This window comes from Syngnathus scovelli, chromosome 21 (genome assembly GCF_024217435.2).
Source record: "Syngnathus scovelli strain Florida chromosome 21, RoL_Ssco_1.2, whole genome shotgun sequence".
Classification (NCBI taxonomy): domain Eukaryota; kingdom Metazoa; phylum Chordata; class Actinopteri; order Syngnathiformes; family Syngnathidae; genus Syngnathus; species Syngnathus scovelli.
In genome coordinates, this window is record NC_090867.1 from 4,695,335 (window position 1) to 4,709,725 (window position 14,391).

At 43.1% G+C, this 14,391-nt stretch overlaps 1 protein-coding gene and 2 long non-coding RNA genes across 5 annotated transcripts in view; 2 read left to right on the forward strand and 1 right to left on the reverse strand.

Moving 5' to 3' along the window:
* Positions 1-10,062, forward strand: part of LOC125991030 (uncharacterized) — a 32,547-nt gene extending 22,485 nt beyond the window's left edge. For 2 of the 3 annotated variants that reach the window (XR_011086117.1, XR_011086119.1), the window contains 2 exons: positions 4,844-4,934; positions 9,362-10,062. This is a non-coding gene — a long non-coding RNA (uncharacterized lncRNA). Of the gene's footprint in view, positions 1-4,843; positions 4,980-9,361 lie in introns of those variants that run through there. The other variant, XR_011086118.1, reaches the window with a different exon arrangement.
* Positions 4,369-7,766, reverse strand: LOC125991029 (transcription factor Sox-9-A). The gene is made up of 3 exons (XM_049758520.2): positions 7,047-7,766; positions 6,717-6,967; positions 4,369-6,280 (listed from the first exon to the last, which is right to left on the reverse strand). Exons 1-3 carry the CDS (start codon positions 7,481-7,483, stop codon positions 5,496-5,498), a joined length of 1,473 nt encoding a protein of 490 aa, XP_049614477.1. The 5' UTR covers positions 7,484-7,766; the 3' UTR covers positions 4,369-5,495.
* Positions 10,063-10,556: 494 nt separating the features above from the next.
* LOC137839821 (uncharacterized) lies at positions 10,557-11,454 on the forward strand. The gene is made up of 2 exons (XR_011086120.1): positions 10,557-11,307; positions 11,378-11,454. It is a non-coding gene; the product is annotated as an uncharacterized lncRNA (long non-coding RNA).
* Positions 11,455-14,391: the final 2,937 nt, after the last annotated feature.

The window sequence follows — 14,391 nt, forward strand, 5'->3', positions numbered from 1 at the left end:
GACAAGAACATACACGTTTCCTCACAATTAGTCCATGAACATCCATTTTTATGTAACCATTCTCAACGTCATTATTTTTAGGGCTTTATCTTTATTACTCCATTAAAAAACATGCAGCGGTTTGACGGGTGAAGGTCACGAGAATAAAGAATGGCATCTATAATGGCTCCCACATTGTTCTTGGCAGCCTCGGTGAGACAGTAGCATGACAGATTTGATAAATGAGCCTTGTTAGATTTGGCAAGCCGAAGCCTCTTGTTAGCGCCGCATGTAATATTTTTATCAGCGGTAAAACGAGATGACAGCATGTAACCAAACAAGTTGTTGTTGAAGTGTTTAGCCTTAAAAATAAATGTATCTTGAGATGTTTACCACCCATAAGGAACCTTTCAAACCGAGAACAGAAGAATCCAAAAAACCCAGAATGAACAAGTCATTTGTGTAATTAGCTTCCGAGCCATTTATGATGTCACAAGTGCGCCTTAGGGAACATTCTGTTAGGAAGCTGTTTCCTTTCACTGTCTTAATATATGAAGGACAAGCCTGTCTCTCTACACACACAATCTGCAAGTGAAGGACTCACTGGAAAATGAGCCCCGCCCCCCTCCTGTCATGCCAACTGTCAATCAAAATGACTAATGAGCATTTGATTACATCACTGGACCTCTAACGTTGAACTTGGGACCTTTTAGCCAGGCGAAAAGAGAGACGCAAAGAGGATGCAAAGATGGAGAGAGATAAAGACGTGGGAGATAGTATTCATGTTGAATGAGGGAGGGGAGGCGGGGTTTAACGAGTGAGATAATAATGAGGCCATGACATCCCCGCACATGAAGACTTGAGATGAGAGATCTGGTTTCCATTCAACTCTGTTGGGGGCTTCCTGACTGAGGAAAAAGGGGAGCGAGTGGGGTGGGGGACGAGGGCAAAATCTAAATTCCTCTCAGCTCTTCCTCCCTGCATATCTGCTCTATCTGCATCTTCTCCCTGGCGGAAAAGGGAACACCACGAATTCTATTGTGTATATCTGTGACGGCCTCCTCCATCCCTCAAAGCGAGCGATAATCCGAGACAACGTCCCATCAAACCATGAGTCATAACCTCTCAATCTTGGGACCTCTTGAACCTTTTCTGGGATCTTGACAGTCTCCTTAGCCAAAAGATCATGTTTTGTCATGTGTATAAATTTGGATATGCAGAAGAACCTGAACGAATCATTTTTGAATAGTATTTATAATTTATAGTTTCCTATGCGAAACAAATTAACTTAATGTAAATCAATGTTGGAAAACGTAAAACAATACGAATCCTTATTTCCATCGACAACATCACATAATGTTTTTTGTTGTTGTTGTTGTTTCACGTATTCCCATAATCTTTGAAAAGATCGCCATCTGTAACAGATTATTGAAGTTAATACTTCATAGCCTTTTCTTTAGGGAATTTAGAGCTACATAATACAAGACATAATCCCACCTAAAAACACAGGTAATGCAAGACCAACTCAAATCAACAATGGAAAGAGCAGAATAAGCAGCGGGGAGAGGATTAGTAATACACGATGGGAACGACAAGCATTCTGGAAACCTTAATTATTGGGGGGAGGTTTTACATGCAAGGAAGGAAGGAAACCAGTAAGCAAGGAAAGAAGGAAGGAAGGAAGCAATGAATCGCAGTAATAAGGAAGGGAGACCTGCACAAAAGAATCCGGGTGTTCCTAATATTCTGGCCAATATGGCCGCCCCATTGGTGGCCTTGCTCATAGTAAACCTTTTCTAAAATCTCTCTGCCGTTCTTATCTGTTTTTGTAGCTCATTTTTATCTGAATCATCTGAAACAAGGAAACAAGTTTTATTGTACATGTTTTGCGATTGAATGTGACTATCAGTAGCATCACAACCTACGTCAAAGTATAAACTTCTAAAAGCTATTTTGTTTCCAGAGCCAAACATGACTTCCCCATGGCCAGACAGACTGTTGTTGCTATTACTTTTACAGCACAGCCACACGTTAGCAAAAATTGCTAATGTTATGAGAAGATGTGATATGATGACAGAGCGTCGCAGAGTGTTCTTTCAATCAGGTCTGTCTGAAGCATTTGTTAGTGTGTGTGTGTGTGTGTGTGTGTGTGTGTGTGTGTGTGTGTGTGTGTGTGCTCTCTCCCACTCCACTCCTTAAATTTCATTGCTGTAGGACTCGATTCCTCGGCACAAAACACAGACTATTACTTCCTCCCGTTCTTGCCTCTGTTCTCTTTCACCCTCCGTTATCCGTCATCATTAAAATCTTCCCGTCACTTCGTCACTTTTAAATTTCGTAGACTCTTCAAACTCGTCGTTTTCTCAACACCGACATCCATTGTGTGACGTCAGACTACAAGAATGCTTCCGTTGTCCCAGACAGCCTATCGATTACTTCAATCATGGAAAGTTATGATAATATGCTCTCCTGAATCTGCAAAATCTTTGAAAGGTTTGGTCGAAAAAGATAATTTAGAAAGCAGTGCAGGTGTTATGCAGAGGAGCAACATCTGCCCATGTTGTGTCCAACCTCTCAACTCACTCGACAGATAAGCTCCAGTGATGGATCCGAGATGTCACTAGGCTAAACTCGGCCTATCTATCACGGCTTTTTGTATGTGTGAACGGCTTACGCTCGTGTGAGCCACAAGACGGATGGTTCGCACATTTCAGGGTCCAAAGGTTCTTGAGGGAGCGTATCAGTGGGAGGAGAACAGCAAAGAGATACGTGGAGAGGCCGTAGGAATATATATTAATAGTGAATGTTTATTTACAAAATTAAAAAGTATTTATGACAGGATCGTTTTGAGTCTGGTGGTTGCAGTGACTTCCGAGCCAAATCTTCCAGTAGATATTTTGACAACGTCAGCAAAAAAAACAAAACAATGCAGCCCTCCTCTGTGTGGTTTTCATTTACTCTCCCAAAGCTTTTCAAGTCACTTTCATTAGTCCATTGTGCTTCTTAGCAGGCATTAAAACAGCACCTTTTGAATACAAACAGTGTTTTTCGAAGAACTCAAATCCCCCACCCCACACAATCAGCGCTCAATCACATTTTCCCTTCGCTCTCGTCAACAAATATACCTCGTTACAGTTTTATGCTTATGATGCTTGCATTGCGAGTTTGGCTTGTGCTTGATTTTCCAGAGCTGTTATTAACTCAAACACTGCCAGCTCAGTTAAAATGGACGTCTATTATCGTCATTGGCAGTGAATGAGTTGATTATCCTCTCTGCTTAATTTTCTGGGACCTATCAAATAAAAAGCTGTACAATTGTTATGTGAGCCAAAATGCACGTTAATATCAAAAAGCCTCCATAGAAATTCTTTGCCATCCTGCTCTCGTTGCAAAGTATTTAGCATTTGAAAAGACCACCCGTGAGTTCAGGAGGGCTTTTCAGCGAGGCGTTGCTTTAGAATATTAATTGTTTTTCTCCCCTTTTTTTTTTTTTTTCCCTGGGAAAAGCGGCGGCTCCTTTCATTGAGTACCCAGTTCTGCATAAAGGATGCTGAAGAAATGTGAAGGAGATAAAACATTTGCATACACTCATCAATAAAAATAAAAAAAATGTCCAGCTTGCTTATTTAGGTGTTAATAGTTCAAATTTTCTATTAAATTTATAATGAGTGGTTAATTTTGCCTGCAAAATGTAATGTTGAGTAGTTATGGACATTTTGGCCTGTCATCAATTTTATTATAAATGTGTTTTTCAAATTAAGCCCCACATTTTGATTGGGATTTGGAAAGAGATTTTACTTCTTGGATCCAAGCCAGCTGACTCTCACTTTTTCTGCTTCTGAGAGTTTTCATTCCATTTTTTTTTTTTTTTTTTTACAAATTTGCACTCGCTCCTGAAACAAACAATACAAGTGCATGCTGGAAAATCCTTTTTATTCCAAATCACGAGTTGCACTATTTATCAGGAGGAACTTGGACTGTGCTGCAGATGAATTTGAAACTCAATCTGCATGTCGGCAGATTGAAATAATCAATGAAGTTACGCTGCAGTGCCTCTTGCATAAATGTCTCTCATCATGGGAAGAAGCGTTTTTGTTCCAAGCCTCATTGCAGGAAGGTACAGATAAATGCACCCCACTATAAAAATCCAAATTTTGTCAGCATTATTTTTTTTTTCCTTACTGCAATAAACACATCACAATAGCCGCCCCTCCCAAAAAGCCTCTTACGGGCCCCACGGAGCCTCACCAGCTGACACGAGAGAGAGAGGAAGAAAATAAAGTGGGAGGCAAAAAGAAAACAAGGCTGCTGGGAAAACAAACACAGGCCGATTACTTGGCACTTGTCCGTTAACTCTTTCCTGGTGTATTAAAACGGTGTACCAAGTCACGACATCAATTTGTGTTTAATAGCATTTTCCTTTTTATTGCAAATACAGATACAAAAGATTCTTTAAAGACAGTACAAATATTTCGCAAAAGTTGAGGGTGGGGTAAGTTGATACAGAGAGGTGAAAAGAAGCAAAACATATACACTGTAAAAACCTTCCAAATGATATAATATTTTCCAGTTCTTTCAGCCTTAATTAAAGACAATTCACAAATAACACATTTTGTAAGAGCGACCACCTCAACCTCACAAAGAAAGGCAAATACATACTTCATTTAAGTAAGATAAATAAAAAACAAAGACGATTACAGCATGTACCATTTTGTATTAGTACCTCCTGGGTTTTAAAATCCAAATGAGAATAAAGAGATATGCTGTGTACATTATAAAAAAAAAAAAATAGTAAGACTAGAATGCAAAATCTTTCACAATAAAATTAAAGGAAATAAATAAATAGTATGTTTTTTTTTAACAGGGGAAGGCTGAGGAATTGGGTTATATCAGCAGGGGACAGCCCAGAGGTCAAAGGTGACTTCCTGTAGCTGTCAAACACGAGCTGCTGGACGGTAAGTGTAATCTCAGCTGTTGGCACACACACACACACACACACACACACTCGCACACACAAAAGAAGGAGAAAATGAATTGAAGGCACGGCTTGACTCTCCTCAATGTTGCTTTTCTAATGTTGCTCATACATGACATGAAAAAACATCATTAAATGTAAATTGGAATGGCACATTAAGAAAAAAAAAGAAATACAACAGAAAGCAGACGGATTTAAAATACAAGCCTTTTCATTTTTCTCCGACAAATAACCTTCATAAACAACCTCGTGGGTTACAAACTACCAGCGTATGAAGACAAAAACCAAAAACAGTACCTACAGAAATATTAACAATCAAATCCTCACAGAGGACTTTCTCAAGTCTTTTCATCTCTTCTAAAAAATATATATCTATAAAGATTCTATCACGGTACAATAGCAAGGCACGGCGTGAGCCAATCACGAGTCCGACTCTCCTCCTCGATGACTTCAAGTGTCTGATTCAGGCGGGACGTCTCGTTGAAATAAAGTGTTTTGGGATGCATGTATTTGGCTGTACATGGGTATTGGGGTGGGGGGTTCAGGGTCTGGTGAGCTGGGTGTAAACCGGCGCCTGCTCCCAGTGCTGGGGGCTGCTTTGGGGGATGGAGGGCACCCCCGTGTTGTCGGTGATGGGCGTGTACATGGGCCTCTGGCTGGGGCTGCTCATGTAGCTGAAAGTCGAGTAGAGGCCCGAGCCTTGGCCGGCCCCCGCGTGGGTGTAGAAGGAGGCGGCGCCCCCCTGGTGGTCGCTGAAGTCGTACTGCTGCGCCCTGGAGATGGCCGGGTACGAGCTGGGGCTGTAGTGCTGGAGATTGAAGGGGCTGTAGGCCACATGCTGCGGGGAGCCCTGCTTCTCGCTGACGTGGCTCGGGCTAAGCTGCTCCGTCTTGATCTGGGTCCTGTGCTGAGCCTGACCTGCCTCGGAACCGGCGTTGCCCCCCAATGTGGTGAGGGTGTGCTGCTGTCCCTGCTGGTTCTGGCTTTTAGGCATCCAGGCCGCTCCCGCCGCCGGGCTGACCGGAGCGCCGCCGCTGATGCTGTAGCTGCCGGTGTAGGCGACCGGGGTCCCCGGACCGCTGACGGAACCCGGGTAGCCGTTCGGCGGGAGGTACTGGTCGAACTCGTTGACGTCAAAGGTCTCGATGTGAGAGATGACGTCGCTGCTCAACTCGCCGATGTCCACGTCGCGGAAGTCGATGTTGAGTTGCCGCTGGCTGGTGCCATCAGGGAGGGATCGGAGACCCCCTTCGCGCTTAAGGTCCATCTTGCCTGAGTTGACATCGGTTTTGGGGGTAGTGGGGGGAGTCGGGGGTCCCTGTGAACCTGGAGGATTAAGGCACATGGTTTATATGCAGCACTTGTCAAGCAAGAAAAAACGCACCCACTCACAAGACTAACGCTGGACTAATTATGTTGTAAAAAAAATCGGATTGATTGCATTTTATGACATCACTAATTAGGCCCCGCCTGCTTACCATACATGCAAATGTACTGCAGTCTCTGTGCTTTAATTAAATTTTATGAAATTATTTTATTTCTTTACATTTGATTTTACTATATTTTATCATGTTTTAATTTTAAATTAAAAAAACATGTAACAAAGTGCGGTGACACATTAATGGCATTTTAGATTTTTTAAATTGAATTAATATAACCTATAAATTAACTAAGTCACCAACTTCACTGTGCATATGTTAGATCAGCTAAAAAAAAAAAAAAAAAAAACTTCTCAACCCCGAAATTTTGAAGCCAAGCTCACCTGAGTGCTCCCCAGGAGAATGCACCTCTCCCAAACTGGAGGCTGGAGAGTCTGCTTGCTGCAGCGCTTTAAAGATGGCATTAGGAGAAATATGAGTTTGCTCGCTGCCGTCCTCCCCCTCGTTTTGTCCGTTCTTCACCGACTTCCTCCGCCTTGGCTGGTACTTGTAATCTGGATGATCCTTCTTGTGCTGCACGCGGAGGCGCTCAGCCTCCTCCACGAACGGCCGCTTCTCACCCTCATTAAGAAGTCTGTGCGTAAAAAAAGCAAGTCAATAAGTCACGAGCCTCTTTTAAACCGTGGCGTAAAAATAGATGATATCAAACTTACCTCCAAAGTTTGCCCAGCGTTTTGCTGAGTTCTGCGTTGTGCAGGTGCGGGTACTGGTCAGCCAGCTTCCTCCGCGCCGCTTGAGCCCAAACCATGAAGGCGTTCATCGGTCTCTTCACGTGAGGCTTGTTTTTTGTAGATCCGTTTACGCGCACCGGCATGGGCACAAGGGTCCAGTCGTAGCCCTTGAGCACTTGAGATACGGCGTCGCGTATGCAAGCGGGGAATTTATCGTCCTCGTCCTTCTTAAATTCGCCCAGCGCCGCTTCCACTCGGAGGAGCGCGTTCTCTGACGGCCGCGTATTTTCGGTGTCGGAACCGGAGCCGGATGGGCACGGGGAGCCCGCGGAGTCCTCGGACATACTCGGGCTGGGCGCATCGGAGAGACACTTGTCTTGTTCCTCCGACATCTTCAGGTAGGGGTCGAGAAGATTCATACGAAAAACGGTTTGCTGCCAAGCTTACGCGTAAAACAGGAACCGCTGGTGACTCTTGTGAAGAAAGTTCTTCTTTAAAAACCACTTGCCAGACTAAATCTGGTCTGCAAAAAATGTCCCTTTTTTTGCGTAAAATTGATTTGGAAATAAACGTCTTTACGCAGAGTCATCCAAAGATCAGTGCGTCAATCCGCAGAAAAACCAAAACTTGTGTGGATCAAATATATGGAAAAGTTCTCCTTGCTCGTCTCCAAATAGAATCCCAGAACGCGTGAGTGCTCTGAACGGCAAAGTTGTGCGCACACTCACTTTATAAGAGCGTTACCATGGCGCGCAGGAAAGCCTGAATGTGATTGGTGGGCAGCGTGTGACGGAAACGTGAAGGAATTTGATACCATCACTTTCTCCTCTTGTGCACCAGCAAACACACACACACATGCGCGCGCGCGTGCACGCGCAAATGCACCACACGTTGCACACCAGCTGCTAACGTTAAATAGCCAAAAAGAAGCCCACAGAAGAAAATTGCAATTTTCCTAAATTCACTTTATTATCCATGTTTATAATTAATTTGCCTAATATAACTGTTGTTATTGAAAATGTGTCAAGTAATAAGAAATCAATTGTACTGTTGAAGCAATTTTTAATTTTAGTACCTCATATTTGCCAATAGGGGGCGACAATAGTCAGCCAGAACCCACTAAGGAGGCGCTCTCCTTGGAGGGAGGATGGAGCTCCCCAGACTGCTGCAGTGCAACAGTTGCAGTTCACAAACACTTTTTTTTTCCCCCTGCTGATAGATAAAATCTGATTTTTAACCAAATCTTCCAATCGGTCACTTTGCTCTTCTTCATCCAAACACTTTTTAATATGCATTGTATCTTCTAACTTTAGTGAACCTGCCTTGCACACGCCCCATTTGATTGTTTATTATGCTTAGTGGAGATGTGGAAATGTAAATCGGGCTTGGAGCTAATGTGGACAACATGTGCTACCTGAAGTTGCTTTTAATAGTTTGCAGATGTCGGGTCATTTCGGTGTGGCTGCTTGCAGATTATGCACACCCTCGAGCTTTTACTTTAACACGCGCAATGAGCATTTTTAAGATCTTTAGGTTTAACACAAATAGGCTAGCTCGTCGTAGTCGCGCGCGTGCGTCGGAATGTGACGCCCGTTTGCTCGCCAGGCGTCAGAGCTGCTTGGAAAAGGCGCTGTTTACTCTCCAAAAAGTAAATACGGCTAATGGAGGTGTGCAAAGAAGAAAAGCAGAAGGAGGGAAGGGATGAAAAGAATCAGACAGGGTGGGAGTGAAGGTAAAATGTAGTTAAATAGAAGAAAACAAATCAACAAGGAATCGCGAGAACACTTTCACGTATGATGCCTCAACTGTCAAAAGTTACAAGGCTTATAAAACCCGGCGTCAGCTTAAATGACCTTCCCTCCCACAGAACGTCCGTTTAAATGCAGCAACATATGGCTAAACATACTTCCTCTCATCCTCCTCCACATGCCACACAGACACCAGATCAGCTTTGATAAAAAAAAAAGAAAAGTTGCTTCCAAAGTAACTTTTTGCAGATGCGTGACTGATTAGATTTGTTTGACAACGCTTTCAAAAAATCCGTCTGCATTTCTGCAGCGGCTATCGGAGTCAATTTATATCCCCTAATGTACCCCTTGAGGCTAATTATTGGACGTCGAGGTTGCTGGATGACAATCCCCAAGGCCAAAATGGTGGATGCTACCAAAGCTGAGAATACCAGGCGGCAAGACGGAATGACGTCTTGGGAAACTTCTCATCTTGACTTGAAGCTACAGCGTCAAAATTTGAGCAAACACTGAGAGTCAACTGCTAAACTCTCTCTGCTTTTCTTTCAGGGCCGCTTTGCATTTTACACTCATGAAGAAGAAGACAACTGCCGCTCAGGTTTCTATTTTATGTCGTTTTTTTCCTCCATTGTCAAAACTGTCAATTTTTTCATCACGTTGCTTCTAGAAAAGCCAGAAAGGTTTTCTGTTGAAAAAGCCGAGTGGCTCTTTATATGACGTGTATTGAAATACTTAGGAAATGGAGAGAATTTGAGGAAAACATCTCAAGTCTGGGTGTGTGCAGCCTTCAGATAGGTGCGATATGCCATTCTTAGAAAGTCTGACGTGATGAATGGCCGCCTCGAGCTTGCGCGCAGCTGTTCCGCCCTGATCTGAGCGTCTGAGCACCGGGTGTTTGTTGACACAACGTCATTCAGCATCTCATGTTGTTTGAACAACACTTAGAGAAGACCCGGGCAACTCCCCGTGCGGGAGGATGACACTGTTGACCATCCATCATTTCACCAAATCGTTTCTGTCTGCCTCTCACTTTGCGTCCACAGCAATCCAAGTATTATTTTAGCGCTACCTTGTTGGAGTGAATGAGGAGTTTCATTTCAAGTGGCTTTGCTGCCATCTTGTGGTTGAAATGAGTTGAGGGCTTTTATTTGGACAAAAGTAGTGCTTATTCCCCCCTATGAGCAATTATAAACCGGCAATAATTTTGGGTACCACTAACTGAAACCAAGCGTCCCTAATTAAGTCAGCAGCATGAGTCAAACTATGAAAGCCAAATGATCACTTTATGTCTGCTCACTTTTTCCCCGGCAGCTTGACGCGCCGCTGATTAAAATAGGCGCATTAGTCGATCAAACCGCACCGTGCGAGCGGTAGGGAAACCCGATCCGCTTCGGCCGAGTCCATAAAGCCACAAAGGAGTAGCGTTTCCCCTCCGAAGATATGACTTGTGCAAACAGGCCTCGCTTTAACAATAACAATGGTCTCAAGCAGCCGGGCCAAGCTAACTAATGACAGATCCACACCTTAATGTTGAGCGCTTGTTTGGGTTTAAGTGAGGGACGGCGTGCGTATGCGAGAGGGTGGTTTTGGAGGGGAAGAATGGCAGTTGTCAGCAGGTGGCTCGTGCCGCTGGAAAAGCAGCCCACGTGCGATGGAAGCGGAGATTGAAGGAGGAAAAACTCTGACGCAGCGTAACGCTACTCGAGGCCCGGCGGCGGACGATGTCCAACCATAACGGGGCGGCGCGTTGAGGCAGCTTACCGACGCTCTAATGAGGGCAACGCAGATTTTTTTGCCTCACGGCCAGAAGGGTTTGATTTCCTTTTCTTTCCTCGCTGTCTACAGATCAAGCCGATGGTAACCGGAGCCCTAAAATGTTTTAATCGAGATAAGACCTGCGGGAGAAGAAGTCGCTAAAGTGTCCACTGCAATTTTCAGCTTTAAATGATGAGAGAAGCTGTCATTGACCTCCAAATAAATATATTTGATACGTTAGGGCTCTCTTTTCGTCTACCAGTGAAAATGAGTAATTTTCTTTTTGTTTTTTTGTAGATAGAATTTTTTTTTCTTCTTTTTTTTTTTTTTTTTTTTACAGCAAGGATGCTAAAGCAGCAATGAGATGTCAAAACCTGTCAAATATGGCAAATCCAGGTCCAGAAAGTAAAAATCATGCCATATTTTGTTTTTAGCCACAGTTGCTTGGACGAGCTTCCTGAGTAGACCTCCAATTTTCTCAAAAGCCGACAGTGCGCCTTATAATCCGGTGCGCTTATAGTGCAGAAAATACGGTACTTGGATTTGCTACTTCTTGTAGCTAAAATTGCCAATAATGAACTCACCATTTTCAATGAAAGGTACTTTATTATATTTTTTAGGGTTTTCGAAACATCAAATAACACATGACACTGTTGTGGGCTTTCTTTTTAGCTCTACAGTTTCCTGATTTTCATGCCACTCGAGGCAGTGTGGTATCCGAATGTAGAGATTACACCGAGGTGAATGTTTATTTTATTTTGTTTTTGTTGTTGTTGTTACTGTTAAATGACCCCTCAGCTGCCAATGCAGAATAAATCAACATGCTACACACAAGAAAGAAGGAGAATATAAATATTTAAATATGAGGCAACTTGGACAAAAAGAAAGATGGATGGAACAAAAATGGAAGGCAATGAAAAAAAAAAACAAGTGAAGTGAGAAAGGTAAGCACAGCTATGCTGTGGATTTTTCATATTGGGGAAATTTTAAAATATTGACATTTATTAATGTATTTAAATTAAATGGGGTCATGGAAGTTGCAACACTTTGACAAGTTGACATATTTTGACATATATGTTCTATTTCAAAAGAAATCCAAGTCACTTGAATTAATTTTAAATACAAAAATCCACCCCGAAAACACAAACATCCACTTCAACAACACAAACATCTGTCATTTTGTATTGCGTGTCACAGAAAATGAATAAGGTAGGTTCTACAAACTTGAATCAAAATGTCCACTCTGAAACTTTGTTCACTACATTTAGACTCAGGAACAAATGTAAAACTTGATTTTCTTTTATTGCATAGTTTTTTAAATCCACCCCAAAAACACAAACAACATTTTGCATTGTATGTCGCAGAAAATGAGTAAGGTAAGTTCTGCAAATGAGTAAGGTAGGTTCTACAAACTTGAGTCAAAATGTCCACTCTGAAACATTTAGGCTCAGGAACAATGTAAAACTTGATTTTCTTTTATTGCATATGTTTTTTTAAATTTAATTCCAACTTACTGATAGCGTGAGCCAGCATGATCCACGGTAGGAACTTGGCATTGGAAACTGGATGAAGTTCTGGGCGTCGTTGGGAAGTAATGAGGGATGTTGACTCTTAGGTGACGAGGGTGGGCGGATGTGACCACTAAACGAGACGCTTGCCAGGTAAACACGGCGCCATCGCCATGCCAGTGTGGTCTTGTTTGTGATGCAGTTTGGAGGCGGGACTCTTTATCGAAAGACACTGCAGATGATGACGTGGTTGCGTGAGGCGATCGGATTTAATTAACTAGCAATTGTTTTGTCATTGATACCGTGCCAATGACAGCCGTCCCTCTGGGTCCCCTATAACCCAGGGCCCTAATTTCCCGGGTTGCCTGCTCTCTCGCGCTGTCTCTGATTACAGCAATAATTGATTGTTTTGACAAAAAAAAAGAAATAACTGAGTTGTTGTTATGAAATTGCGCCCCCACACCACCCCTTCTCTGAAAGCCGCAAGCGAGTGGCGGAGTAGCTCAGGACCGCATGCAACAGTCAGCGCTCTGTCTATCTCATAGGCTCATTGAGTCGTGCGGTTTGGCAGGTCCGACGACGACGTAGGTGGTTCCCGGTGAAGATATGGAGGCCTGTGTGTGCCCCGGCTTAAGTATTCACTTTCGCTTAGCCATTAGGACACGCTACACATTGAAATAGTGTGAGTCGCCACGGAAAGTGGCCAGTCTGAGTCTTTTTGGCGTTTGTCCTGCAAACTCAAATTTAATATTCTAATAAGAGAACTCTTTTGGCTGAGCTAATACAAATAGGACGGATAAGTACTCGCTATAGCCCGTTCACGAACAGGCCTCGGTTATTGGGTACGTCCAGCTAAACATATACAGTAATGAGCGCGGCTCGATATCAAAGGCCCACGTGGATTTTAAATGTTGGCAATACGTGATGTTTGCTTGGATTGACCGCTTTTTAATCAACTCATTTGGGTTCTGTACATAGTGTTAATGCAGAGGCAAAACATAAGCTAAAACCTTTTGACGTCGGTCTGGGTAATACGGATTATGGGGGAGCTTAGACAACTTCCCAGAAGACACACGGCGCCCTGAAGGTGTTTTATCGCACAGGCGCCCTTTGTGCGACACCCGTGCCGTCTTTCAGGTTGATCTGAGGAAAGAGGTCAAGTTGTCGATGTGGTTCTGCTTCCTTCTATTCGACTAGAAGCCTTTTTTTGAAAGTATCCATTGAATTTTCATTTTTTGTCATTTTGGTATACTTTTGAAATATGATGGCGCCAAAGACTGAATGTTATCCGCTGATAATATCTTATAGTTGCATAATATAAAGAGCTTCATTCACGGGAGTCTTCAGCAGTTTAGTTTTCCCTTTGCAAAGATATTTTTCAGTTTATTTCCAATGTTTACCTTCTTCCCTCCTGATGGTAAAGTATGCAGCCTATTAACAGTGTGGTTAAGTAGCTGGAGAGTTGGTATTAATTCAGAGTACTCTGACGCGCCGCCAGCCTCGTCCTGTGACGTGATGCGATGCGCCGTTGAAAATCCCGCACTTCAATGGCGGCCCCTCGCTAGGTGCCAAGTGATTTTTATCTCTGGCTAAACAGTCACCCTTCCAATCGGAGCTCTCTTAGGAGCATATGAATACACTTTACACTCACGCGAAGGAAAACAGGTAACTTGAGAGCAGGCTTGGAGCGAGAGCAGAGCCTGCAGGTAAAAAAGGGCTGCAGTGTGTCAGCGTACGTGCGTGTGTGCAGGGTGTCACTGTAGACTTGTTCACACTCACCGTGTGTCTGCGTTCCAGTAGAACTTTCAAGTTGGACGCCCCGAATGTTGGCGAGCAGATTTAATGCAACTATAGTACTTGTTGCAAATTTTGGAGAGTAGTGCTAGTTGAGAAAATATGTAATTTATTTTTGTATTCAACGTAAAGAATTGTAATTGCCTATAGGTGCCACAAGATGGCGGCAAAGCGCACATCGTTTTTCAGAATAATACTCCTAAACTCACTTCAACATAGTTATTTGTTAAATCTTCAACTCACTTATGCATAGTCACAAGATGCTAGAAAAAAAAAATCGGAAAAACAACAAAGACCGCTACGTTAGCGTCTCGCCATCAGTCAGTTGGCTAATTTCCATCTCTAGTTTATACATGTGCCAAAAATTACGTGCACATTTTGCAATATTAGAAACCATCTCATTGGAAATTTTGGTTTGAAAGTTGAATCCAACGTGCTAGTTTGTCAATCTTCTGGCTCCACATCAGATGAAAACATAGTTAGGAACTGCCTCTATATACTTTATTTTAACCTTTATGCACT